Source organism: Thamnophis elegans, chromosome 2 (assembly GCF_009769535.1).
Source record: "Thamnophis elegans isolate rThaEle1 chromosome 2, rThaEle1.pri, whole genome shotgun sequence".
In the NCBI taxonomy this organism is placed as follows: domain Eukaryota; kingdom Metazoa; phylum Chordata; class Lepidosauria; order Squamata; family Colubridae; genus Thamnophis; species Thamnophis elegans.
In genome coordinates this window covers 5,734,253-5,762,148 of record NC_045542.1, presented here as the reverse complement: position 1 = coordinate 5,762,148, position 27,896 = coordinate 5,734,253, and the positions used below count along the sequence as shown (strand labels likewise).

Genomic DNA, 27,896 nt, shown 5'->3' with positions numbered 1-27,896 from the left:
CTGTCCCCAGATAACTCCAATCTGATTTTGAAACACCTTTCCTCTGAAACGGCTTGCCAAGGAATCCACTCCAGGAGCTGGCAAAGCATCTTATCCCACCTTCTGAAGCAGCAAAGACCAATATGTCCCTTTGTTTTCACACCTAAAGAGGGGGAGGAACCATATGTTGCGGAAATTATGTCAACACAGACTCCCTTCCTTTATTTTGCTATCGGAGGACCTGCCCAGCATTTTCCACATTAGGTTCTTCAGCTCCTTTTCCTGATCTTTACAGTATTCCTCTAGCCCACCCAGCGGTGGGTTCCTGCCAGTTCTAACCTCTTCTATAGAAGAGGTTCCCCAAATCTACAGTGCTGTTTAAAACCGGTTCCAGCTCCCTCCTCCCACCCGTCCACACATCATCAAGATGAAGAGCGAGAGGAGGAATTCTGAGAGTTGAAATCCACAAGTCTTAAAGCTGTCAAGTTTGAACACCCCTGGGGGTTTTTTTCTCTAAAGGGTTAGGGGTGCAAGGGACTTGTAACTTGACAGCTTTAAGACTTGCACACTTGAATGCCAGAGTTCCTGAGCCAACATGACTGGAGGAGGAATTCTGGGAGTTGAAGTCCACACGTCTTAAAGCTGTCAAGTTTGAACACCCCTGGGTTTTTTTCTAAAGGGTTAGGGGTGCAAGGGTCTTGTAACTTGACAGCTTTAAGTCTTCCGTGCTTCAAACGCCAGAGTTTCTGAGCCAACATTTTGATTGCTAAGCAAGAGTGTTGTTAAGTGAATTTCACCACATTTTACAAGTTGGCCATACCCACCCGGTCACATGACTGCCAAGCCACTCCCACTCGGTCACATGGCTGGCAGGCTACTCCCATCCAGTCAACTGCCCGGCAAGCCACTCCCATCCGGTCACATGGCCAGCAAGCCACTCCCACAAAGCAGGCCACACCTACAGAAGAGGTTCTAAAAAAATTTGAAACCCACCACTGAGCCCATCTACTTAGTGGAGGCTTAAAGCACACCTCCTTGCATTCTTGCAAAATGGCGGGGGGAGAACAATTGCACTGCTGAGTTTAAGTATCTCCATGAACTTTAGAAAACTGGCCCCAGAACAATGGGAAAATATGTGGATGAAAGGTTTAAAATTTACACTAAACTATAATTTAAAAGAAAAATTGTCTAAGATGATGTATTGTTGATATTTAACACCGGATGTTACCCTGACTGTATAAAGGTATTTAAAAAGAATGTTGGAAGTGCAAAAGAAAAGGAGGAACTTCTTATCATTGTGGTTGACGTGTGATAAAGCAAAGAAATTTTGGAGTAAGATTCATATTATAATATAGAAAATTCTTAAAACAAAAATAAAAACGGAACCAGAATCGTTTCTTTTGGGTTTCATGGAAAAAGACTTGGAGAAGTGTGGAACGTTGTTGTTATATATGTTGACAGCAGCAAGACTATTATACGCACAAAAATGGAAGGACATTTTGATTTCCACCATGGACGAATGGCTACAGAAGCTGAAGAAGTTGGCAGAAATGGCTAAATTGACCATTTTGATTAAAGGAAACATTTGAACTTTGTGCTTGAAATGTGGGGGAAATGAAACTTTGATTTCGGGTTTTATTGACTAGCTTGATACCTTTTTATAGCAATAGCATTAGCAGTTAGACTTATATACCGCTTCATAGGGCTTTCAGCCCTCTCTAAGCGGTTTACAGAGTCGGCATATTGCCCCCAACAACAATCCGGGTCCTCATTTTACCCACCTCGGAAGGATGGAAGGCTGAGTCAACCCTGAGCCGGTGAGATTTGAACAGCAGAACTGCAGAACTGCAGTCAGCTGAAGTAGCCTGCAGTGCTGCATTTAACCACTGCACCACCTCGGCTCTCTATAAAAATGGCTAGCTTATATTATTATGGAAAAACAATAAGTTGTGGTTTGACGTTAATGCTTTTTTTTTTAACTTCAACAGGGGGAGTCAGAAGTCAAAGTTTCTTTTCTCCAGTTTCTCCTCACTATTCTCCCCCTCTTTCCCTACACTGTGTCTTCCTATTTAGTTTTGTATTTTGTATTTTATCTTATAACCTAATAAAAATTTTAAACATGAAAAAGAAGAATGGCCCAGGATCTGTGGGTAGTTCTTCCCTATTTTAAAACAACAAAACATCCAGAAGGAAAAACTGGTTACCAGTCCTGCTTTAAAAGGCAGAAATAAATACTGAGGATCACATAAACACATCTTTATATCTTTGAATCAGGATATGCCAAAGAAAATGGAGTGCGGAAAGGCAAAATTTTGTGATAAGAAAATGGAGCATATATTGAAATAAAAACAATAGGCTAGAAGTTGTGGTGGATTTCTTTAAAACTGGTAAAGGCTAGTCTAAACCCCCAAGCAAGCAGGAGGTTTTTGACACATGTCAGTCCAGTCTCTTCTTGAAAGCTTCCAGTGATGAAGCTCCCACAACTTCTGAAGGCAAGCTGTTCCATTGGTTGGTAATGTAGATGGTAAAAAAAAAACTGTTTGGGTCAAGCATTTATCTTTTCAGGTTAAATTCTGCAGTCAAGCGGACTTGTGTATTGATGTGATAATGCTACATGTGTACAGCTGTTGAGAATATTTGGAAGTGCCCACAGAACAGGTCAGCCGCAAATTTACTTTTGAAAAGTTCTGAAGTGTTCTGAAGAGTTAGCAATAGCAATAGCAATAGCAGTTAGACTTATATACCGCTTCATAGGGCTTTCAGCCCTCTCTAAGCGGTTTACAGAGTCAGCATATCGCCCCCACAGTCAGGGTCCTCATTTCACCCACCTCGGAAGGATGGAAGGCTGAGTCAATCTTGAGCCGATGAGATTAGAACCGATGAACTGCAGATAACAGTCAGCTGAAGTGGCCTGCAGTACTACACCCTAACTACTGTGCCACCTCTGCTCTGCAAGTTCTAAAGGAGCTGGCAGATGTCATCTCAGAACCACCATACCACATCTTTCAAAAATCCTGGAGCACTGGGGAACTACCAGAGAACTGGAAAAGAGCTGATGTGGTTCCCATCTTCAAAAAAAAGGGGGGGAAACAGACCCAGGAAACTACAGACCAATCAGCCTAATATCAATACCTGGGAAGATACTGAAAAGATAATAAAAAAACAGATCTTCCAACATCTAGAAATGAGCAAAGTAATAACTAGCAGTCAGCACTGGTTTGTTAAAAACAGATCATTCCAAACCAATCTTATTTCATTCTTCAACATAGTGATTAAATTAGTAGACCAGAAAAATACTGTGGACATAATATAAGCAAGGCATTCGCCAAAGTAGACCACAACCTACTTCTTGGTAAGCTAGAAAAAAGTGGGAAAGATAGTATCACCACCAGATGGATTCGTAACTGGCTGAGAAACTGTACTCAATGAATAGTCCTTACTGGGTCTACATCTACATGGAGGGAAGTAAGCAGTGGGGGTACCACAAGGTTCCGTCTTAGGCCCAATACTCTTCAATATCTTCATTAACGACTTAGATGAGGGAATAGAAGGGGAACTTACCAAATTTGCAGATTATACTAAGGTGGCAGGAATAGCTAACACCCTAGAAGATAGGCTCAAGATCCAGATGGATCTTCACCAGTGGTGGGACTCAAATAATTTAAAAACCGGTTCTCTGCCCTTATGACCAGATGGGTAGGTGGGGCTTGGTGGTCATGTGACTGGGTGGGCATGGCCAACTCAATGTCACTCAGGTCGATGGGCGCTTCGCCTTAGCTGTTACAATGCAATAAGGGTTAACCAGTTAACTGTAAGCAGGGGAATAAAGATTAGGCTGGAAACAACACCAGAGTATCTCCTTCCTGCCTTCCTTACAGGATTAGCCCTGTAGAGTAGAAAAAAACAAAAGGAGATTTCTTCCAACAATTGGTTCTCCGAACTGGTTAGAAAGTTAACAACTGGTTCTCGTGAATAGGTGCGAACTGGCTGAATCCCACCACTGATCTTCACAGACTTGAACACTGGGCCCTATCTAACAAACGAAATTCAATGTAGAGAAAAGTAAAGTCTTACTTTTAGGCAAGAAAAAACAAAAGTACAGATATAGACTGGGCGAAACCAGCCTTAATAGTAGTAACTGTGAGAAGGACCACTTGGAGTCTTAGTGGACCAGTTAAATATAGCAATAGCAATAGCAGTTAGACTTATCTACCGCTTCATAGAGCTTTCAGCCCTCTCTAAGCGGTTTACAGAGTCAGCATATCGCCCCCACAGTCTGGGTCCTCATTTCACCCACCTCAGAAGGATGGAAGGCTGAGTCAACCTTGAGCCGGTGAGATTTGAACCGCTGAACTGCAGATAACAGTCAGTTGAAGTGGCCTGCAGTACTGCACCCTAACCACTGTGCCACCTCGGCTCTTTTGAGCTACCAGCGTGCAGCAGCAGCCAAAAAAGCCAATGCAATCCTAAATTGCATTAACAGAGGGATACAATCAAGATGAAGTGAGATACTAATACCACTCTATAAAGCCTTAGTAAGACCACACCTAGAATACGGCATCCAGTTTTGGTCACCACGCTATAAAAAAGATGTTGAGACACTAGAAAAAGTGCAGAGAAGAGCAACCAGGATGATTAATGGACTGGAGATTAAAACATGTGAAGAAGGGTTACAGGAACTGGGCATGGCTAGTCTAGTGAAGAGTAGGAGCAGGGGAGACATGATATCAGTGTTCCAATATTTGAGGGGTTGCCACAGGAGGGGATGGAGTCAACCTGTTTTCCAAAGCACCTGAAGGCCAGACAAGGAATAATGGATTGAAACTGATCAAGGAGAGATTCAATCTAGAAACAAGGAGGAACTTTCTGACAGAGTCTTCAGAAGTTGTGGGAGCTTCATCACTGGAGGCTTTCGCTGGAGGCAACATTTGTCAGAAATGGTGTAGGGTCTCCTGCTTGAGACCCAAGAGCCAAGGTGGCGCAGTGGTTAAATGCAGCACTGCAGGCTACTGCTAGATCAGCAGTTCAGCGGTTCAAATCTCACCGGCTCAGGGTTGACTCAGCCTTCCATCCTTCCGAGGTGGGTAAAATGAGGACCCAGATTGTTGGGGGCAATATGCTGACTCTCTGTAAACCGCTTAGAGAGGCCTGAAAGGCCTATGAAGCGGTATATAAGTCCACTGCTATTGCTATTGCTATATTGCTATTGAGTGGGGAGTTGGACTAGATGACCTACAAGGTCCCATCCAACTCTGTTAATCTGTATCTGTAAGTAAAGTAAAGGGTCATCAGATCCAATTGAAGGGGATGGGAGACCAGCTAAAATCTTAAGACTGCAAGTTAGATTAGGAAATAAGCCGAGGTGGCGCAGTGGTTAAATGCAGCACTACAGGCTACTTCAGCTGACTGCAGTTCAGCAGTTCGGCTGTTCAAATCTCACCGGCTCAGGGTTGACTCAGCCTTCCATCCTTCCGAGGTGGGTAAAATGAGGACCCGGATTGTTGTTGGGGGCAATATGCTGACTCTGTAAACTGCTTAGAGAGGGCTGAAAGCCCTATGAAGCGGTATATAAGTCTAACTATTGCTATTGCTATTGCTATAAAACTGAGGAAGGCAAGAGTCAACGACTTCTATGTGGCTTTCAAGAAAATTATAGGAAAGTGTTCATGTAGTCACCTGAAGTTGAGCTTGATTTGATATAGACCAGAGGTGGGTTCCTACCAGTTCGCACCTATTCGGTAGGTCAAATCGTCAAATCTACCGAACCGGTTAGAAGAGGTTCCACCAGTGGACCCAGAAAGCAGGCCACACCTACAGAAGAGCTTCCAAGATTTTTTGAAACCCACCACTGGTCCTTGGATGTGATTATTCTACACTATCATGCTCATATTTATAAAACGCAGTGCCTCTGTGAAAGGTAAGGATGACTACTGCGTTTGTGGTGCAATCAGAACATTGCGTGTGTTGAAGTTGTTTTAACGCAAACCAAAGATGCCTTTTAAAAAACAAGTTTACATCCTATTCTTATGCATGCCAGTGCTGTGTGGGAGGTAATTTAAGGTGGTTCTGACAAGTGTCGTCGGCATCTTCATATCCGGTCACATGGGTGGCAAGCCACTCCCACAAAGGAGGCCACACCCACAAAGTAGGTTCGAACAATTTTTGAAACCCACCACTGATATAGACTACACATTTTAGTTAGAAAGCACTGTTAATTCATTGTGAATTTGATAGCATACAATAAATGTAAAAGGTTCTGCCCCCAAGGGATTCACAGTCCTGATAAAGAGAGCCCAGGTGGCGCAGTGGTTAGGGTACAGTACTGCAGGCCACTTCAGCTGACTGTTATCTGCAGTTCAGCGGTTCAAATCTCACCGGCTCAAGGTTGACTCAGCCTTCCATCCTTCCAAGGTGGTTTCTATAACTAGTTTCAAGGGGATAGAGGTTGGTCAGAGCCCTTCCACTTGAAGTTTATAATTACCCACTCTGGAACTAAAATACCTTTCTGAAAACCAGCAACTTGATTCCTGAACAATAAAGCAATATCGTCTGTGTCTAAAAGGCTGCTAAAGTGGAAGTAGCTTTATATTGCGCGCTCAAGGGAACTCCATTCGGGCTATGCAAAAGCACAGAGTCATCAAAGCAACCTTTCAGTTTGCCCCTCAAGACCAACAAGGCTCTGCAAGGATTCTGCTCTGAAGCATCCCTCCCTCCCACAAATGGAAAGGGATGCAGGAATGGCTGGACCATTCTGCTGATTCTACAGGGGCGAGAGTTTTCCTTCTGAGTAGTAGGAGGTGGGAATTAAAATGCACAGCTTGTGCCCTGAAAACAGTTGGTCTCCTGCTGCCGCCGAGCTTTTTAGCCACCTCTGCATCTTCCTGTTCCTTAGATACCAAGTTGCCAGCGCTAAACCAATCAAGAGCCCCCTTTCTCCTCCCCTCCGCTTGCCAGCTATTCTTTCTCTGGTTTTGCCTCCTCTCTTACTCTCTCTCTCTCTCTCTAGCTCAGCTTTGCTTTCGGCCATGAAGCTCCAGTGGTTCTGGCATTTCCTTCCCTGCTGCTTCCTGCTTCCAGTGCTGATGCCGGTGGGTAAGTGACCAGCAGTCCACCCTTCTCCCCCACCCCCTCCCTGAGATGCTCTCCACTGCCCCAAACTGTGCGGAAGGCTTCTCACTGACGGATGACAAAAGCGAAGGGAAAGGCTTTGTATTTCCCTGTCACAAATGGGATCGGATGCAGCTGAGTGGGCTTGCCTAAGATGCGTGAGGACCCCTCCCCAAAAAAGAAGGTTTCCATTTATCTCTCTCTATGACTCTCCCCACCCCTCCCCTCCCCTCCCCTGGGCTATATAGAAATCGCTGCTTAGATCTTCGCTGCTTTCTGCACATGCTGTTTTTTTCCATTAAAATCTCTTACTCCTAGTTCTCCATTCTGCACTCAGATTTCATTCACTTAGGGTTAAGAAGGGGAATCGTTCTTTGGATGATGATGATGATGATTTCTGTTTCAGCCACGAGGAAACAGTGTGTGTTTTATTAAAAGGAGAACAGATAGTTTGAGTTTTGCATTGGGCTGGGATATCTTTCACTTTGAATTCTTTTCCTCTCTCTCTCTCTCTCTCTCTCTCTCTCTCTCTCTCCTCTCTCTCTCTCTCTCTCTCTCCCTCCTCCCTCCCTCCCCCTCCCTCCTCTCTCTCTCTCTCTCTCCTCTCTCTCTCTCTCTGCTTAGGATGTGAGTTAAAGGGATGGGTGTGTGTGTGTTGAAATCATTCTCTATGGCCCCAAGAATAGAGATCCTCTAGTTTAACAACATCATATGATTTCCAAAACAAGGTATACTAGAACTTGAGATTATATGGATTATTAAGTCTTTCTTGCTCATCTGGCAGAGGCGTGAGTGGAAGTGGAGTTGTGATCCATCGGGATCTCGGCTTGCACATGGTTGATTGAGGCCGCCAGATTTAACCCCATGCTCAGTGCAGAGATGCAAAGTCTAGCATCTTCAGTGTGTGCTTAGACATGTAGCAAAGGGGAGCCTATCCTTTCTATTACCATTAGAAAGATTTTCCTAATGTTCCAGTCAATATCATTACCTTGTTCTGACAGGTAATTTATTTCTAAAACATAATAGAAATAAATTTCTTGATCTCTTTCAATTTTTTCATTTTCACAAATAAGTAATCCTAGGTTCAAAGTGAAGGTTGCTGAGAGATGGCAGCTTGTCATTCAGGCTGGAGAAAAATTGGAGATCGGAAATTCATGCGAAAAGCCCTTGAAGAGTATTCGGCGACTTCAACTTGTCCAGAATGCAGCCGCGCGAGCGATTGTGGGTGCACCTTGGTACACCCACGTTACACCTATCCTCCGTGAGCTGCACTGGCTGCCTATTGGTCTTCGGATACGCTTCAAGGTGCTAGTCGTCACTTATAAAGCCCTTCATGGTATTGGACCTGGGTACTTGAGAGACCGCCTGCTGCCAATTACCTCCAATAGACCGATTAGATCCCACAGATTAGGCCTCCTCCGAATTCCATCCGCCGGCCAATGTCAATTGGCGACCACCCGGAGGAGAGCCTTCTCTGTGGCTGCTCCGGCCCTCTGGAACGAGCTCCCCGTGGAAATTCGGACCCTCACCACCCTCCAGGCTTTCCGCATAGCCCTCAAGACCTGGCTGTTCCGACAGACCTGGGGCTGATGAGTTCCTGTCCCCGCTCGAATGGTATGGCTGTTGAGTTGCTTTTACATTGTGGTATTGTTTTGTCCATGTCTTTTTTTCCTATTTGTATCCCTCCCCCCACCCTGACTTGAGTTGTGAGCCGCCCTGAGTCCCCTTGGGGAAAAGGGTGGCATAGAAATATAATAAATTCAATTCAATTCATCCGAACAACTGAAATGCATGCCCATTTATACTGGGAACTCTGGGAGTTGAAGTCCACACATCTTAAAGTTGCCAAGTGTGAAAAACACTTCTCTAATTGTTATCTGCTTCTGAAAACATAGGTGAAATATTTCTTTTTCCAGTCCCCCATTGCCTCAGTTCGCACTCCCCAGCATTTTTTAAAAAAATGTAAGCCTAATGGGGCAGGAATCCATATTTTTGCTTTCATTCTTTATCCTTGCCCATCTTTTTCTGACCAATCAAAATTCTTCTATATCCCTCTTCAATCTTCTGCGAGGGTAAGCCCGCCAGACAGTGCAGGTCAAAATTTTTGTGCTATCCATAGTTGGGTTAAATAGAGTGAATTCAACAGAACGCCAGATCATGGCAAGATACAACACATGCCCCTTTTCCATGTGTGTTTTAACATTGCACATGGAGAAAAGAGTAGAGCTTATGAGGCCACAAGGCCCCAAACACCTAAGCATATACCCATGCAAAGATGGTATGTCTTCAAATATTGAAGGTTTATGGCCACCTCTTAAGGATTAAGGCCTTCTCTGCTGTTTGCTCCTGACCCTCTGGAACATCTTTCTCCCCCCACACATGAGATTGGCCCCAACCTTCTTTATCTAAGGGTCTAAAGATGTGGCTTTGGCAGTAGACTTGGGTCCCAGTGGGGTAACAGCATAATGGAGGTGGTTGATTACTCTACCCATGTAACTTTGGTTTTAAGGTTTGATTTTAACTTTTTATGTTTTCACTTAGATGTAACTGTAAACTGTCCAGTTACCCTATGGTAAGATGGGCAGCAAATAAATACATTTATAAATAAATAAATATGGAGGTTGGACCGGAGAAATTCCGAGGGCCCTTCCAATATTATTAAACTGTTTCAGAGGGCTGGAAAGTTGCCCCTTGGAAAATATGCCCTTTGTGTAACTACAAAAAAGAATTTGATCATCGTGCTTCACCCATAGATTATTTGATCTATCCTTCCACCAAATCCAGCCCAAGGGATCTTTCCAACCCAAGGGATTACTAGAAAAGAAATATGGGAAAAGGATTCAGGAGTAAGACTCCTCAGCAGGAGGATAACTCCCACCCAGAATTTCCCAAGGAAGAAGCAGCCAACAAAGAAAGGTGGCCCTTGAAAATGGACTTTGGGAAAACTGCAGAATAAAATGCCCTCCATGGGAGCAATTGGACAATTGGAGAGTGGCTCAGAATATTGCTGATTGCTCTATTCTAAGCCCTCTTTTCTCCTCCTTGACCATGTGTTCTTGAAATATAGCAATAGCAATAGCAGTTAGACTTATATACCGCTTCATAGGGCTTCCAGCCCTCTCTAAGCGGTTTACAGAGTCAGCATATTGCCTCCAACAACAATCCGGGTCCTCATTTTACCCACCTCGGAAGGATGGAAGGCTGAGTCAACCTTGAGCCGGTGAGATTTGAACAGCCGAACTGCAGAACTTGCAGTCAGCTGGAGTAGCCTGCAGTGCTGCATTTAACCACTGCGCCACCTCGGCTCTATGATCATGGAATTGAAAAAAAAGGGCCCCAAAAACACACTTCACATATTTTTCCCTTGTTTTTCTTGGCTTATTTATTTCCTAGAGTTATATCCACCCATTTATTCTGGACAAAAAGGAATTCAATTATGTTACTGAAATTATTCCTTGTCCAGCTATATAGAAAGCTGTGAAATCGTTCCAAACCATGGCTGTTTTAATAACCATGCAATGAGCCGAGGTGGCGCAGTGGTTAGGGTGCAGCACTGCAGGCCACTTCAGCTGACTGTTATCTGCAGTTCGGCGGTTCTAATCTCACCGGCTCAAGGTTGACTCAGCCTTCCATCCTTCCGAGGTGGGTGAAATGAGGACCCAGACTGTAGGGGGCGATATGCTGACTCTGTAAACCGCTTAGAGAGGGCTGAAAGCCCTATGAAGCAGTATATAAGTCTAACTGCTATTGCTATTGCTAATTGTGCTCTGGGTTCATAGATAATAATAAATGATAGGTCACTTTTTGGATATGTTTGGGTGTGGTTTAGTGGTGGGGAATGGATCCCCATCATCCAGCCAAGATCTGAAGAAGCTTCTTGGATGAGAAGCGAAACGTCTTGAAAGAAAAAAAACAAGAATTTCCAGTTGCCTCTTGAAAAAGCACCTTTGGGACAACCATGAACTGGATGACTGAGAATCTTCATAGACACTAAGCATATGTGTTTTCCAAAACAAGCTATTGCCTAAAGCCATGATAGTGAACCTATGGCATGTGTGCCACAGGTGGCACACAGAGCCCTCTCTGCGGGCACATGAGCCATCGCCCCAGCTCAGTTCCACCGTCCATGTACATGCACCTCTTGCCAGCCAGTTGGTTTTGGGGTCTCTGCTGAGCAAACGTGGGTATGGGGCAGTGGTGGGTTTCAAAAAAATTTCGAACCTACTCTGAGGGTGTGGCCTCCTTTGTGGGAGTGGCTTGCTGGCCATGTGACCTGGTGGGAGTGGCTTGCTGGCCATGTGTTCTCTCTCTCTCTCTCTTTCTCTTTCTCTCTCTCTCTCTCCTTCCTTCCTTTTGTCTCTCTGTCCCTTTTTCCTTTTTTTCTTTCATCTCTCTCTCACTTTTTCTTTCTTTTTTCTTTATTTCTTTCTTCCTTTCTTTCTCTTTCTCTCTCTGTGTGAGTCTGTGTGTGTGTGAGAGAGAGAAAGAGAGAGAGAGAGAGAGAGAGAGAACGAGAACGAGAACGAGAACACATGGCCGGTGTGTGTCAGTGGTGGGTTTCAAAAAATTTTTGGAACCTCTTCTGTAGGTGTGGCCTGCTTTCCGGGTCCACTGGTGGAACCTCTTCTAACCGGTTCGGTAGATTTGACGAACCGGTTCTACCGAACTGGTGCGAACTGGTAGGAACCCACCTCTGGTATGGGGTGCATGCAGAAGACTTGCGCGCATGCGTGGGGGCAGGGTGCACACATGGGGGTCGTGCGCTCAGGCGTGGGAGGCGGGACACATGCAGGTGGGGTTGCACATGTATGTGCGGTGGGGGCGGGGTGCGCTTTCAGCACTCAGCAACGAAAAGGTTAACCCTAAAGCATTCACCAGGATGAATTGGCCGGCAATTCCTTGATACAGAGAGACGCATAAATGTAGAAGCATTTTCCCTTGATTGCCCTTCTTCCCTACATCTACTGATCTTTGCCTGCAGCTAGCTCCTGCTTCATCCAATTTCATTTGCTAGATTATGTAAAATGTGAAAACAAACTAATTTTCTTATGAAAACAGAGTACAAACACATTTGGAAATACATCACTCAGTATCATAAAGGGCATCTCATTTAGCAACATGCTTTGAGAAAGTAAACGGTCTTTTGTTGCAACATGCTTCAGGAAGTTCCTTCTATTTATAATCCCCACATTGTAGATAGTGTGGCTGAAGCCTAGTGTTTCTTTGGATGGTAAAAAAAAAAAAAGCACAACTATGTTTTGGATAATGCTAATTCTCACCATGCACCCACATACGTACCAGTAGTGGGATTCAGCCAGTTCGCACCTATTCAGGAGAACCTGTTGTTAACTTTCTAAGCAGTTCGGAGAGCCGGTTGTTAGAAGAAATTTTATATTGTTTTTTTTCCCCACTTTACAGGGCTAATCCTGTAAGGAAGGCAGGAAAGGAAACATTCTAGTGTTGTTTCTAGCCTAATCTTTATTGCCCTGCTTACAGAAACTACCTCTCCAGTTAACCCTTATTACCATTGTAACAACTAAAGCGAAGTGCCCATCGACCTGAGTGACATTGACTTAGCAATAGCAATAGCAGTTAGACTTATACACCGCTTCATAGGGCTTTCAGCCCTCTCTAAGCGGTTTACAGAGTCAGCATATCGCCCCCAGCAACAATCCGGGTCCTCATTTTACCCACCTCGGAAGGATGGAAGGCTGAGTCAACCCTGAGCCGGTGAGATTTGAACCGCCGAATTGCAGAACTGCAGTCAGCTGAAGTAGCCTGCAGTGCTGCATTTCACCACTGCGTCACCTCGGCTCTCAACTTGGCCATGCCCACGTGATCACATGACCACCGAGCCCCGCCTACTCAGCTGGTCATTAGGGCAGAGAACTGGTTGGTAAATTATTTGAATCCCACCACTGATACGTACTCACTGGATGATCTTAAGGAGACTGTCACCTTCAGACACTTGAACCTGAGTTCAACTCTCCATGGACAACCAAAAGAGGTCCTTTCATTCAAGACACCACAAGCATAGATGCCTTTCATACATCTCAGGCGCCAACAGGGAGATTTGAGAATAGGATTATGGGCATGCTCTGCCCAGTTTGAAATTCTTAAGCATTCAGATGAACCCCTGAAGACACCAGGAATGCAAAACTAGCATTTCATAGAGTAGGGTAAGTAAAGCCATTCTTTACTTACCCTACCGAGGTGGCGCAGTGGTTAGGGTGCAGTACTGCAGGCCACTTCAGCTGACTGTTATCTGCAGTTCAGCAGTTCTAATCTCACCGGCTCAAGGTTGACTCAGCCTTCCATCCTTCCGAGGTGGGTGAAATGAGGACCCAGACTGTGGGGGCGATATGCTGACTCTGTAAACCGCTTAGAGAGGGCTGAAAGCCCTATGAAGCGGTATATAAGTCGAACTGCTATTGCTATTGCTATTGCTATTCTAAAAGCTAGTCTTTCTTGCAAAGAAGTTTGGTTGAGTTAAAAGCATTATGTTTTTGTGTCCTGACTTCAATCTAATATATGGAGTCATGTAGGTACATTTTTCTTTAAATTCAAGTGGTTTTCTTGGAATAATTCCATTTGTGTTTCCTGTAATTCCATTTGTGACCTCTGATTTCCTTCTTGCATAAATGTGTATAAACTGCAGCTACAAGAATGGCGCTCTCGTATTTCTTTAATTATTTCAGTATGATGAGCACAGTTTAGTGCTAAAATGCCTTGGGATTAATGAGAGGGAAAGGGAGGGAATGGACTGAAATTCCTGCCTAAACCTGTAAAATAATCCCTATCTATGAACCTAGAAAATCTATAAGTCTCTATGCAATCTTTTGGGCCCAACTATTTGGTAAGTCTGAATACCCTATTTCAGGAGCAGAACAGCACGTGTTTGATGTAACCATTTGGCCAGAAAACCCTGTGGTGGAGTATGGAGGTTCTCTCTGGCTGAACTGCAGTACCAGCTGCCAGGAGGCAGATGCCAGGGGAGGCTTGGAGACATCGCTGATGAAGGAGAAGAAAGACAATGGGAGTCACTGGGCAGTTTTCCAGCTTGTGAACATCACGGAGTGGGCGTCTGCCACTGAATGCTCCTTCAGCTGTTACGGAGAGCATAAATCTGTTCAGGCAAACATCATGGTCTATCGTAAGTGGGGATGATGCAAAGATCTGTTTGTTGTTTATATCTCTAAAAGACTGCCTTAAGCCAGCTTTTCATCATCTTAGTCTAAAGCAGTGGTAGTCAACCTGGTCCCTACCGCCCACTAGTGGGCGTTCCAGCTTTCATGGTGGGCGGTAGGGGTTTTGTCCAATACTGAAGCACTTTCCTTCCTTTTTTTTTTTAATTTAATTGACTTTTTTTAAAAAAAATTCATAGCATTATTTAAAATTTTTCATTAGGTTTTCATAAAATCGCCATTACTGTGGAACTGGTGGGCGGTTAGAAAATTTTACTACTAACAGAGATACAAAAGTGGGCGGTAGGTATAAAAATATTGACTACCCCGAGTCTAAAGTAATGGCCTGAGAGTTGGAAATATATATATTTAGAGTTACAACCCCCGGTATGCCCAAATATGGGAGGAAGCTCACTGCTTCCATTCTCTGTCCATCGGCTTGTCACAAGAGACCATCCAGACAGAAACCCAATATTTTTACTGTTGCCTTTTTGTTACATTTGTGTTGTATTTGTGCTGATAAATAAATAAAGGGAGACTAGTATAGATCTATTTCAAGCTATTTAGCTCTCATCAGCTAGCCATACCCTTACTGGGATTCGAACCTGTGCTGTATTGCATCTTAGGCAAATGTGTTAACCATTAAGCCACAGAGTTCGACTCCTTATCAGCCAAGCCAGGATGATAGGTATCTATTTAGAGTTACAACCCCCGGTATGCCCAAATATTGGATTTCTGTCTGGATGGTCTCTTGTGACGAGCCGATGGACAGAGAATGGAAGCAGTGAGCTTCCTCCCATATTTGGGCATACCAGGGATTGTAACTTCAGCTGACTGTTATCTGCAGTTCAGCGGTTCTAATATCACCGGCTCAAGGTTGACTCAGCCTTCCATCCTTCCGAGGTGGGTGAAATGAGGACCCAGACTGTGGGGGCGATATGCTGACTCTGTAAACCGCTTAGAGAGGGCTGAAAGCCCTATGAAGTGGTATATAAGTCTAACTGCTATTGCTATTGCTATTGGCAAGATTCCCACAAATGCTCACCATTACCACTTTAAATCTGTTTTGTCTATGAGATATATCGCAATGAGATTTGGAGAGGAGACATCTTCAATGGTCTAGATCAGCAGGACGGACAATCTATGTCATTCCAAAGATTGTTGGATTGCGATTGCTCTTCTGCTGCATGATTAAATATGCTAGCTAGGACTCATGGTTGTTCAATATCATTTGGAGGGTCACATCTGTCTATGCCTGATTGAAATGGTGGGATACGACTGGTATGCTCCGGTACGGGCATACTGGTGCCTGTTGGGAGCACCAGGTACCATTCTGGTACGATGCTCCGGAGGGCCCACCTGCCCGCCCGCTCTCCTAACTGCTATTTGAGCCGATTGGGGTTTTCGCACACATGCACGGAGCGTACTGTGCCTGTGCGATGCTCCGCCGATCAGCTGGAGCATCGCAGGCGGTAAGTAAGCATGCATGCGCTGCATGCGTGCTTTGCGCATTCACGTGGTGGACACCCCATTGCAGTGTACTGGTTGCAATGGGATCCAGAACCCACCGCTGTTCCCTTCCTAAGGGATTCCTTCAGTAGCTACCATTTTTATATGAAATCCTTTTCCAGTTGGCTTCCATGTATCATTGCAGAAATCCCAGAACATGTAGTGCTGGATCCAGTGCCAATAATGGAGGTGGGCAAAGCGTATAATCTGACGTGCCAAGTTGCCAATGCTGCTCCCATCCAGCTCCTCACTGTGACAGTGTATAAAGGAACAGAAAAACTCCATGTAGAGACCTTTGAGAACCACACTGCTCCTGAAGCAAGGGACATCCGAGTGACCTTCCCCATAACTGCGCAGCAGGACAATCACATGGAGGAAGTCACCTGCCACGTTGCTCTGGACCTGAGGCCTCGAGGGCAGCTCCTTGAGAAGACGTCGTTCAGCGAAGTGCTAAAAGTCTTTGGTGAGTTGCGAGTTTCTTTTGTACATTCTTCATCTTCTCCAGGATGAAGCTTCCTCCTCCCAATTAAAAGGGGCGAATAGTTGTCAAAATGGAAAGAAAAGAAACATTAAAAGCTATCCTCCCAATATCTGGGATTCTTATTGGCTCAGAAAGAGAGGAGTGGGTATCTCAGTGGTGGGTTTCAAACAATTTTTGAACCTACTCTGTGGGTGTGGCCTCCTTTGTGGGAGTGGCTTGCCGTTCATGTGACCTGGTGGGAGTGGCTTGCCGGCCATGTGTTCACTCTCTCTCTCTCTCTCTCTCTCTCTCTCCTTTTTTTCCTTCCTTTTGTCTCTCTGTTCCTTTTTTCTTTTTCCTTTCATCTCTCTCTCACTTTTTCTTTCTTTTTTCTTTTTTCTTTCTTTCTTTCTCTTTCTCTTTCTCTCGCTGTGTGAGTCTGTGTGTGTGTGTGTGTGTGTGTGTGTGTGTGTGTGTGTGTGTGTGAGTGGTGGGTTTCAAAAAATTTTGGAACCTCTTCTGTAGGTGTGGCCTGCTTTCCGGGTCCACTGGTGGAATCTCTTCTAGCCAGTTCGGTAGATTTGAAGAACCGGTTCTACCGAACTGGTGCAAACTGGTAGGAACCCACCTCTGGAGTGTCTGTTTGGATCTTAGAGGAACACTTGTGCTGGGGACTATGGGGAACCACTTGGAGTTCTGATCTAAATTGAGAACTGAATCTGCAATCAGCAGGCAGAGCATATTTCCCATGTTGGGTAGGTTTGTATTTAATAGCAAAGGACAAATGTGGTGACTCAACCTTATTACGGAGAGGGGTGGGATTGTAGGCAGGTGGGCTGCTACTTATTCTGCAGAGTGAGCTCTAATGTTTCTGAATATCTGCCCCCAAATCTTTCCCTGGTAGTCACTACTACTAACAGAAAGTGCAAACAGTGATAGAAAAGGGATTTATGAAGAGAGAAGAGATTGGATCAAACCAAAAAGTGCTTGGAAATGTAACTCAGATGCATTGGGAAGCCAGGAATCAGGTTCAAAACTTAACTCTTAACCACCAAGTCCTGGCTGCTCCAGCAGGCTGAGGGGATTGTGAAACATCCAGCCCCACGGAAACTGTGAATGTTGCGTTTTTTAAAGTGTTGTCTTTGTCTATTTATCCCCCTTCCCTTGTCTATTGTGAGCCGCCCGGAGTCCTCCGGGAGTGGGCGGCATACAAGACAAATAAACTAAACTAAACTAAACTAAACTAAACTCTGGAAAATCAAAATTGTTAATGAATAGCAATAAGCAACAGCAATAGCAATAGCACTTACATTGATATACCGCTTTACAGTGCTTTACAGCCCCCTCTAAGCAGTTTACAGAGTCAGCATATTGTCCCACAACAATCTGGGTCCACATTTTACTGACCTTTGAACAGTGATGTGCAATCACTAGAGGCAGGGGAGGCGGGGCCTCACCAGTCTCCTGAGGAAAAGGAAACTATTTTTAAAATAATTAATCCAATCCAATCCAAAATAATTAAAAAGGCCAAGGTAGTTGCTCCCAGACTCTAAGTCACAGTGACTCTGAGTCTCCTTAGTGCAGTTAGTAGGAGGAGGCTAGAGAATTATGGGCCTCCTTTGCATAAGGAATTTTTCGCCTTTTAAGAGTCAACCAAGGGTTAAAACGCAAAAAATTCTGTATGCAAATGAGGCATGTGATACTCCCGCCTCTTCCTGCAGAGAGCACTTTGTTTAGAGCCTATTTTAAAACGTTTAAGCAGAGTCATCCACGTGGTGATTCTAGCAGCAACTATACTAGCCTGCCTGGCCCTTGCTAGACCAAATCTTGCATTTTTGAAGCAGCTGGAAGGTATGTGGGTCAGAGCGAGGGGGCAGGGGGGGGAGAAATTCAATTTATTTGTAATGTAAGTAATAAATTGCAATTTGTTTTTATTATGTGTGTGTGGCTATTGGTGGTATCTTGTTTACTTTAAACCACTTGCGGGTGAAAACTGATGTGTGTGTGTGTGTGTGCGCGTATCATATGAGTGAGTGTTAAACTTTACAAGGCATCCCAGGTTTAAAAACAGGTGGGCTTATTATCCGCTTGGTACACTTCACAATTAGTTCATGGGGAAAGGAATCACTATTAAACAAAAGGCTGTGGGGGGGGGGAATATCAGAAGGAGCCCGCAAGGTACTCGGGATTTGAGTCGTTTGACTGGCTTCCTGAGGGGGATGCCTCAGTATGCCCATGAGACCCCTCTGCAGCACTGTCTGCCAATCTGATCCCGGTACAATTTAAGGTGTGTGTTGTGTGTGTGTCTAGAGCCGAGGTGGCGCAGTGGTTAAATGCAGCACTGCAGGCTACTGCTAGATCAGCAGTTCAGCGGTTCTAATCTCACCGGCTTCAAGGTTGACTCAGCCTTCCATCCTTCCGAGGTGGGTGAAATGAGGACCCAGACTGTGGGGGCGATATGCTGACTCTGTAAACCGCTTAGAGAGGGCTGAAAGCCCTATGAGCGGTATATAAGTCTACTGCTATTGCTATCTATCTATCTATCTATCTATCTATCTATCTATCTATCTATGGATTGTTGGGGGCGATATCTGACTCCTGGAAACCGCTTAGAGGGTCTGAAAGCCCTATGAAGCGGTATATAAGTCTAACTGCTAGTGCTATCTATCTATCTATCTATCTATCTATCTATCTATCTACTATCTCTATCTCTCTGTCTGTCTGTCTGTCTGTCTATCGTCTATCTATCTATCTTATTCTATCTATCTCTCTATCTATCTATCTATCTATCTCTATATCTCTGTCTGTCTGTCTGTCTATCTATCTGTCTATCTATCTATCATCTATCTATCTATCTATCTATCTATCTATCTATCTATCTATCTATCTATCTATGGATTGTTGGGGGCGATATGCTGACTCTGTAAACCGCTTAGAGAGGGCTGAAAGCCCTATGAAGCGGTATATAAGTCTAACTGCTATTGCGATCTATCTATCTAGTCATCTATCTATCTATCTATCTATCTATCTATCTCTATATCTCTGTCTGTCTGTCTATCTGTCTATCTATCTATCTATCTATCTATCTATCTATCTATCTATCTATCTATGGATTGTTGGGGGCGATATGCTGACTCTGTAAACCGCTTAGAGAGGGCTGAAAGCCCTATGAAGCGGTATATAAGTCTAACTGCTATTGCTATCTATCTATCTATCTATCTATCTATCTATCTATCTATCTATCTATCTATCTATCTATCTCTATATCTCTGTCTGTCTGTCTATCTGTCTGTCTGTCTGTCTATCTATCTATCTATCTATCTATCTATCTATCTATCTATCTATCTATCTATGGATTGTTGGGGGCGATATGCTGACTCTGTAAACCGCTTAGAGAGGGCTGAAAGCCCTATGAAGCGGTATATAAGTCTAACTGCTATTGCTATCTATCTATCTATCTATCTATCTATCTATCTATCTCTATATCTCTGTCTGTCTGTCTGTCTATCTGTCTATCTATCTATCTATCTATCTATCTATTTATCTATCTATCTATGGATTGTTGGGGGCGATATGCTGACTCTGTAACCGCTTAGAGAGGGCTGAAAGCCCCATGAAGCGGTATATAAGTCTAACTGCTATTGCTATTGCTATTGTGGCTTATAAAGCCCTACGTGGCATAGGACATTTATTTGAGGGATTCTCTGCTCTCTATAGTGTATGTCCAACTGATGAGGACTAAAAGAGGGTTGGCATGCTGCCATCCAGAGGCAGGTCTTCTCTGTCACTGTGAAATGCCCTCTGGAATGTAGTTGCCCTGCGATGCAGGTGGCTCCCACCCTGCCATTATTCTGGAGGGCCTTGAAGACTTGGCTCTTCCACCAGGCTTTGAACTAAGGTAGCTGTCCTGACCCCCCTCGTCCCACACCAACACACACTCCGAGCCAAGATAAGTTACGGCATTTAATTAACATACAGACAGGTCCTTGGCAGCAAACTGCACAGACAAGCTTGGGCAGCAATCCAGCACAGATAAGGCTTGGCAGCAATCCAGCCTGCCAAGGCTCACAATAATGTTCTCCGACATTAGTTTCCTGCATTGACTTCTGCAAAGAGGGGCGTGTGCACAAGCAGTCCTTTTTATAGTCTGGAGAGGAGCCTAATGACCACCAGCTGAGTGCAATTACCTCCTGTAACTGTGCAATTGTTCCTGATGCCTATTACTCTTCAGTGCCGGCATCCAGGAACAACTCACTGCTGGCCTCCGGCTCACTCTCCCTTGTCTCCTCCCCACTAGTCCAAGGCTCAGGTGCCTCCTGGTGGCCGGCCAGCCTCTTTGCACCCTGCTCGGTGTCGTAACCCTGTCCAGGGTCCTCCACATCCTCCAGAGCTGACTCATAGGGCCCCTCGCTGTCGGAGTCTGGTGGCAGCTCCAACGGCTCCTGCTGGGCCACAACAGGTAGCTGAGGTCCACTTTGTTGAGTTTCTATGGTGGGCTGGGTTGCCATTCTTGTTTTTATCAGCTTGCCTTTTACTGATTATTATTTTTTGTGGTTCCACCACAAATCCGCGAAGCCCTTATCCGCGGAGACATAAGCGCGAAGACTAATTCGCGGCCATTTAAGCGCTAAGGAAAAACGCGACCCTACCGCGATGACATAATCGCGGAGGGCAAAATTGCGCATTCCCAAGCACTCACTACCCTAAACCTAAACCTAACCCTAAACTTAACGCTAAACCTAACCCTAAACCTAACCCTAACTCTAACCCTAAACCTAAACCTAACCCTAAACCTAACCCTAAAACAAACCCCTAAACCTATCCTAATTGAAGTCGGCTTTCTGCCGCGGCGCCGTTTTAAAGCGCCCTTCTGTTGCCACGCTGTTGTCGCGGCAGTGATGACGCGCGGTGATGACGCCGCGGCTTTAGCGCCGCGATTTTATCACCACGATTTTGACTAGCGCGGTTTTGTCGTGCCACGGTTTTTTGTATGTGTGGGTTACATTTTACTATCTGGAAAGATTGTGCTACTGAAATGCAATAACAAAATGAGTAGTCCCAAAGGTGCCTTTTTTTCAAGAGCAACTGGGCTTTCTGTGTTTTCTTTGAAGACTTTTCATTGCTCATCCAAGAAGCTTCTTCAGCTTCTTGATGAGAAGCAAAAGGTCTTCAAAGAAAAAAAAAACCAGAAAGTCCAGTTGCCTCTTGAAAAATGGACCTTTGGGGCAACCATGACTTGGATGACTAAGAACCTCCACAGACAACAAAATGAGTAATTATCACTGTCCTGTATTTTTTAATTCCCTTTTTTTAAAAAAAATTAAAATAGTGAATGTGATGTGACTCTGGAAGGCTTGATATATCTTTCTGATTATATTTGAACCCAGTGCTCCCCACCATCTCTCCAAATGTTTGGGTCTATGAACTCTAGTGACATACACCAGCTATGCCTCAGTAGTCCTTGAAAACAAATAATATAAAGAGGAAGAAGAACAAGAAGAGTAAATTCAGCACTTGGCCAGAAAGACCTGGTAAAAGCATGGCTGAGATTTTTGTTGTTGTTTAAGGACATATGCTAGTGATAAGGAGGCAAAGCAGTGGTGGGATTCAAATAATTTACCAACCGGTTCTCTGCCCTAATGACCAGCTGGGTAGGCGGGGCTCGGTGGTCATGTGACTGGTATGGGCGTGGGCCAACTCAAGGTCACTCGGGTTGATGGATGCTTCGCCTTAGCTGTGACAATGTAATCAGGGTTAACCGGAGAGGCAGTTTCTGTAAGCAGGGCAATAAAGATTAGGCTAGAAACAACACCAGAATGTTTCCTTCCTGCCTTCCTTACAGGATTAGCCCTGTAAAGTGGGGAAAAAACAAAAGGAGATTTCTTCCAACAACCGGTTCTCCGAACTGCTTGGAAAGTTTACCAACCGGTTCTCCCGAATAGGTGCGAACTGGCTGAATCCCACCACTGGAGAAAAGCTAGCAGTGACTGGAGCAGGATAACGAAATAAGTGTTTCCTGCCCTCCTCTGTACCATGCATAAATTGCCAAAAGGAGGAAGGATCACTTCCTGATACAAGAACCAAGGATCTTTGGAAATTGGGCTGATGAATATGGCAGCCGGACTTCAACTTGTCCCAATGGAAAAAAAGGGACTTCTTAATACAATAATGATTAAAAAAAAACAAAATATTTTCTGATGTTGGAGTGGGGAAAAAACGGGCATTGATTCTCAGATAACTTAATTATAATTATAATTATTGCAAGATATTATTTGATAAGATATTGAAGCTATTTAATAAGCTAGTAAGATTTCATTCCTAGGACAAAGAATTGCTTCAGGTTTTTCCCCCCTTCCTCCATCCCAGTTCCTAGGTTCTGTTGCTCAGGTAAGGCATTCCTACTGCTAGTGAGCTGCCAGAAATATGTAATTATTATAATCCTGTTAGTGGGAGTATATTAATAACCGTGTGTCAAAAACATTAGCCCTTTATTCCTCCCTGAGCTGGCTGCTATAATGAAGCCATGATGGCTGTGACTCACGATTCTGTTCTGGTCCCAGAGAATTAACTGCCCCCCAATTTTACCTGTATCAGAGTGCAAGGGCATTGGAAAGAAAAGATGCAGGCAGATTTCTTCACCCATTTAATGATTGCCACATAAACATGTGTACCTTGATATCCAAACATCAGCTGGCAGTACTGTGTTGTTGTTGTTTATTCTTTATTCTAAAAGGCTCAAGATATGCTTTAGAAATAATTATGCCCCATAACTAGATGAAAAACATCAACGGCTAAGTACAGTGAAGGCCCCCCCAAAAGAGCAAAACAACCAGTGGAGCACATTATGTCAGTGAAAGAACAATAATTGGAGATTGTGTGAACCTGTGGAAAATTTTAAAAGCGTCTCATGGATGTTTTCACAAGATGCTTCACACTTATCAACAGTGTGTCCCTTGACACCCATCCAACCTCCTCTGTGATTACTACCACCACCCCAATTTACCTATGTCAGTTTCATTAGGCAAGGAGGAGCATTTGCAAACAAAACCTTGATTTGCCCATGTACCATTCCCACCCCGTTTTCATTCTGTTTCCTAAGATGGGGAAATGCTTCAAAAGTGATGTTGGAGGCTAACGCGTTTTAAACCGCAAAACAACATCCTGACTTCATTTGGTTCATTAGAAGAATCCTTGATGGGGGAACAGTTGGGGTAGGAAATCTGGAGAGAACCAAGAGAAATGTTGTCACAGCACAACATTGTCCAATTATGTGGTATCCATTCATATGCTACTCTGGCACTAGTAGGTGTTCCTCATTATAAGGGTTTGGGGGACCTTAGCCTCTATCAAGTCTATCAGGTACTCAGTTATTTCAGTGTTCCCATCCAGCAGTAATTCAAAATACATGTTCAGGAGCAAGTGGTGGGTTTCAAAAAAATTCGAACCTACTCTGTGCGTGTGGCCTCCTTGTGGGAGTGGCTTGCTGGCCATGTGACCTGGTGGGAGTGGCTTGCCGGCCATGTGTTCTCTCTCTCTCTCTCTCTCTCTCTCTCTCTTTCCTTCCTTTGTCTCTCTGTCCCTTTTTTCTTTTTTTCTTTCATCTCTCTCTCACTCTTTTCTTTCTTTTTTTCTTTCTTTCTTTCTTTTCTTTCTTTCTTTCTTTCTTTCTCTTTCTCTGTGTGAGTCTGTCTGTCTGTCTGTCTGTTTGTCTGTCTGTGTGTCAGTGGTGGGTTTCAAAAAATTTTCGAACCTACTCTGTGGGTGTGGCCTCCTTTGTGGGAGTGGCTTGCCGGCCATGTGACCTGGTGGGAATGGCTTGCCGGCCATGTGTTCTCCTCTCTCTCTCTCTCTCTCTCTCTCTCCTCTCTCTCTCTCTCTCTCTCTCTCTCTCTCTCTCTCTCTCTCTCTCTCCTTCCCTTTGTCTCTCTGTCCCTTTTCCTTTTTTTCTTTCATCTCTCTCTCACTTTTTTCTTTCTTTTTTTATTTATTTATTTATTATTTATTCTTCCTTTCTTTCTCTTTCTCTCTCTGTGTGAGTCTGTCTGTCGTCTGTCTGTCTGTGTGTCAGTGGTGGGTTTTCAAAAATTTTTGGAACCTCTTCTATAGGTGTGGCCTGCTTTCCAGGTCCACTGGTGGAACCTCTTTTAACCGGTTTCGGTAGATTTGACGAACCGGTTCTACCGAATAGGTGCGAACTGGTAGGAACCTACCTCTGTATCCATTCATAGGCTACTCTGGCACTAGTAGGTGTTTCCTCATTATAAGGGTTTGGGAGTCCTTAGCCTCTATCAAGTCTAGCAGGTACTCAGTTTCAATAAGCATGGTGTTGTCATGTATTGTATACACAATCCCAGAGAAAATCCATGTTACCTCCAAAGGCTGAAGTGTCCATTCTGGATAAATTAGACCAATATTATTAATGACAGGAAAAAGAAAAATGGAAGTCCCAGGATTTCCTGACTGATTAGAGAGCAAAGGACAAACGTGTATAGATAAAATACATTTCTTTGGGAGGGCGGAGGGTCAGGGGTGGGTTCCTGCCAGTTCTAACCTCCTCTATAGAAGAGGTTTCCACAAATCTACAGTGCCGTTTAGAACCGGTTCCAAGCTCCCTCCCCCCACCGTTCCGCACATCATCAGAATGAAGAGCGAGAGGAGGAATTCTGGGAGTTGAAGTCCACAAGTCTTAATACTATCAAGTTTGAACACTCTTGGGGTTTTTGTTTTTTTCCTAAAGGGTTAGGGGTCTGTAACTTCACAGCTTGTAAGACTTGCGTGCTTCAATGCCAGAGTTTGTGAGCCAACATTTTGGTTGCTAAGCAAGAGCGTTTGTTAGTGGGTTTCACCACATTTTACAAGTTGGCCACACCCACCCAGTCACATGGCCAGCAAGCCACTCCCACAAAGCAGGCCACCACTACAGAAGAGGTTCTAAAAAAATTTTGAAACCACCACTTGGGGATGTGTTTCATGGAACTGATCTGGCTTCTTAAGAGGGTGCCTTAGAGAATTTCTCGTATCTGAATGGCTTTCCTGGCAGAGAAATAATTGGAAAAATCATTCTTTCTCATAGATTTTCGGGCAGATCCCCAGCTTCGACACTTCGCCCTATGTACCAGCTAGTGCTAACCTGAGTGTGACCTGCGAGGTTGCTGGGGTCTTCCCCAGCTGAAGAGGCCCAATTTGACTTGAAGTTTGCAGAACAGCATCTGAATGCCAGCATCAACTCTGTCGGGCAATACTGTGAGAGCTCAAGCTCAGGTGTCTTCCTTGGCAACAGGAAACTAATCAGCTAAACTGCAACCGTGTCCCTGGGGCCCCTAACCAAATCTGCCGTGGAGGACCGTACATATCTACAGTGAGTGGCTGCTCTGATTTCCACAGAGGTTTGGCTTGTTTCCAAAACAAGCTAGCCAGGACTGAGGAGAAGGAATGGCAGAGGTACTAAGCACATTAATCCTCATTGTCATTATTGGGATTGGTTTCGAGATAGAATAAAGAAGCCAGTCCCTTCATTTCAATGGAAACTAGTTTAACCTGGTGGTTTCTATCATTGGGTCACACCAGAGGGGGTTCCTACCAGTTCGCACCAAAGGGGTAGAAAACCGGTTCGTCATAAATCTAAGCCAAATCAGTTAGGAAGACGGTTCACCAGTAAAGCAGGGCCACACCTACAGAAGAGGTTCCAAAAATTTGAAAACGGCGCAAGCCACTCTCTCATCTCATCGTCTCTGCTCACACTCACACACAGCACACACACACACACATACACACATCAAGAGAGAGGAGAGAGAAAGAAAGATTCACACAGATAGAGAAAGAGAAAGAAAGTGAATGAAAGAAAAAAAGAAAAAAGAAAAGAAAAAGTGAGAGAGAGATTGAAAGAAAAAAAGTAAAAGGGACAGAGAGCGAAGAAGTGAAGGAAAAAAAAAAAAAAAAAAGAAGAGAGAGAGAGAGAAAGAAGAAAGAAGAAAGAAAGGAAAGAAAGAAAGAAAAGAAAGAAAGAAAGAAAAACAAACACATGGCTAGCAAGCCATCCACCAGGTCACATGGCCAGCAAGCCACTCCCACAAAGGAGGCCACACCCACAGAGAGGTTCAAAAAAAATTGAAACCCACCACTGGGTCACACCTATTGTGATCCAGTTTTTCAAACAATGAAGGTCAGGAAAAGGCAAAGACAGTGGGGAGGTAAAGAGCATCTGCACTCAATAGCAAGTTTCTTAACCATTCCAGGTCTCTCTTTTTTTTTTTAAATTTTTATTTCTCATATATACATTCACAATTATATAATCTCATAACTGTTGTTAATAATATGTATTTATAACAATTTTTCTCCCCTACAATTGACAATATAATTGAGATTGCTTTCTTACCATCCCATACACCCATCTTATTTACAACAATCCTACTTCTTCTTCCTTCCTTCCCTCCTTCCTTCCCTCCTTTCTTCTCTCCTTCTCTACTTCCTTCCCTCCTTCCTTCCCTCCTTCCTTCCCCCTTTCTTCCCTCCTTTCTTCTCTCCTTCTCTCCTTCCCTCCCTCCTTCCTTCCCTCCTTCCTTCCCTCCTTTCTTCTCTCCTTCATTCCCTCCTTCCTTCCCTCCTTTCTTCTCTCCTTCTCTCCTTCCTTCCCTCCAGATCTCAAGTAGTCCCCCAAAGGTGCTTTTTCAAGAGGCAACTGGACTTTCCGTTTTTTTCTTTGAAGCTTCTTGGTTGAGAAGTGAAACCCCTTCAAAGAAGAAACCAGGAAGTCCAGTTGCCTCTTGAAAAAGCACCTTTGAGACAACCATGACCTGGATGGATGACTGAGGCTGTCCATAGACATCTCAAGTAGGCCTGACCGCAAAGCTTTTACAAAAACTGTGGAGAAATATTTCACTTGTTTTCAGATTTTGGGACAAAGGCCTTCCTTTACAGCTGAGTAGCACACAGTCTTCTTTTCTTCACACCTCCAATTTAACTTAAGGTAAGGTTAGGTTGAGGGTTAGGTTTAGGGTTAGGTTTAGGGTTAGGTTTAGAATTTGTGGTTATTGTTCGTTGGAGGCGCGCTTTTGTCGCCGTCCTTCTGCGCTCATTCGTTGGCGCGATTTGGAACTCGCGGTTTTCCTCGCCGCGGTTTCGTCGGCACGCTTTTGTTGAGCACACATTGTCGGTGAATGCCCCAGCTGCCACCATCTCCTGAGCTCTTTCAGAAGTAGCATTCTTTTTTCTTTTTCTTTTTTTTTCAAAACCGCAGGTTTGCCACAACCTTCCTTGGAAATCCACCCCTCTGAGGCCCTTGCCAATAATCCCGTGACAGTTCTATGCAACTCATCAGCGCCTGAACCCCCCAGCTTTTCTCTTCAGATTCAAAATGCTTCTGGGGGAATCTTGGCGTCCGGTGATGAATTTCCTTTGCAACTCAACCTGACAGCTCAAGAGGAAGACAATGGGCAAGAATTTCTATGTGTGGTCGAACTCGAAATTGATGGAGTAACCATGACAAAGCACACCTCTGCCACCCTCACTGTCTTCTGTGAGTACAGAATATCCTTCCTGAAACTGCATGTCGTTTGCTAATTTTCCATTAAAACTCTTATCTCATTTATCCCTGCAAATTAGCACATTTGAACCATTTTGCCTCTGCTTGGAATTGCCCAGTAGGATCTAAGAGACAG

At 44.3% G+C, this 27,896-nt stretch overlaps 1 protein-coding gene across 1 annotated transcript in view; it reads left to right on the top strand.

Annotated features, from left to right (window-relative positions):
* The first annotated feature begins 3,404 nt into the window (after positions 1-3,404).
* ICAM5 (intercellular adhesion molecule 5) overlaps positions 3,405-27,896 on the top strand; it is a 41,254-nt gene continuing 16,762 nt past the window's right edge. The window contains 8 exon segments of the mRNA XM_032210649.1: positions 3,405-3,444; positions 13,967-14,239; positions 15,925-16,242; positions 25,313-25,338; positions 25,340-25,402; positions 25,404-25,580; positions 25,582-25,597; positions 27,476-27,754. Of these exon segments, the coding sequence (XP_032066540.1) occupies positions 3,405-3,444; positions 13,967-14,239; positions 15,925-16,242; positions 25,313-25,338; positions 25,340-25,402; positions 25,404-25,580; positions 25,582-25,597; positions 27,476-27,754 (1,192 nt within the window).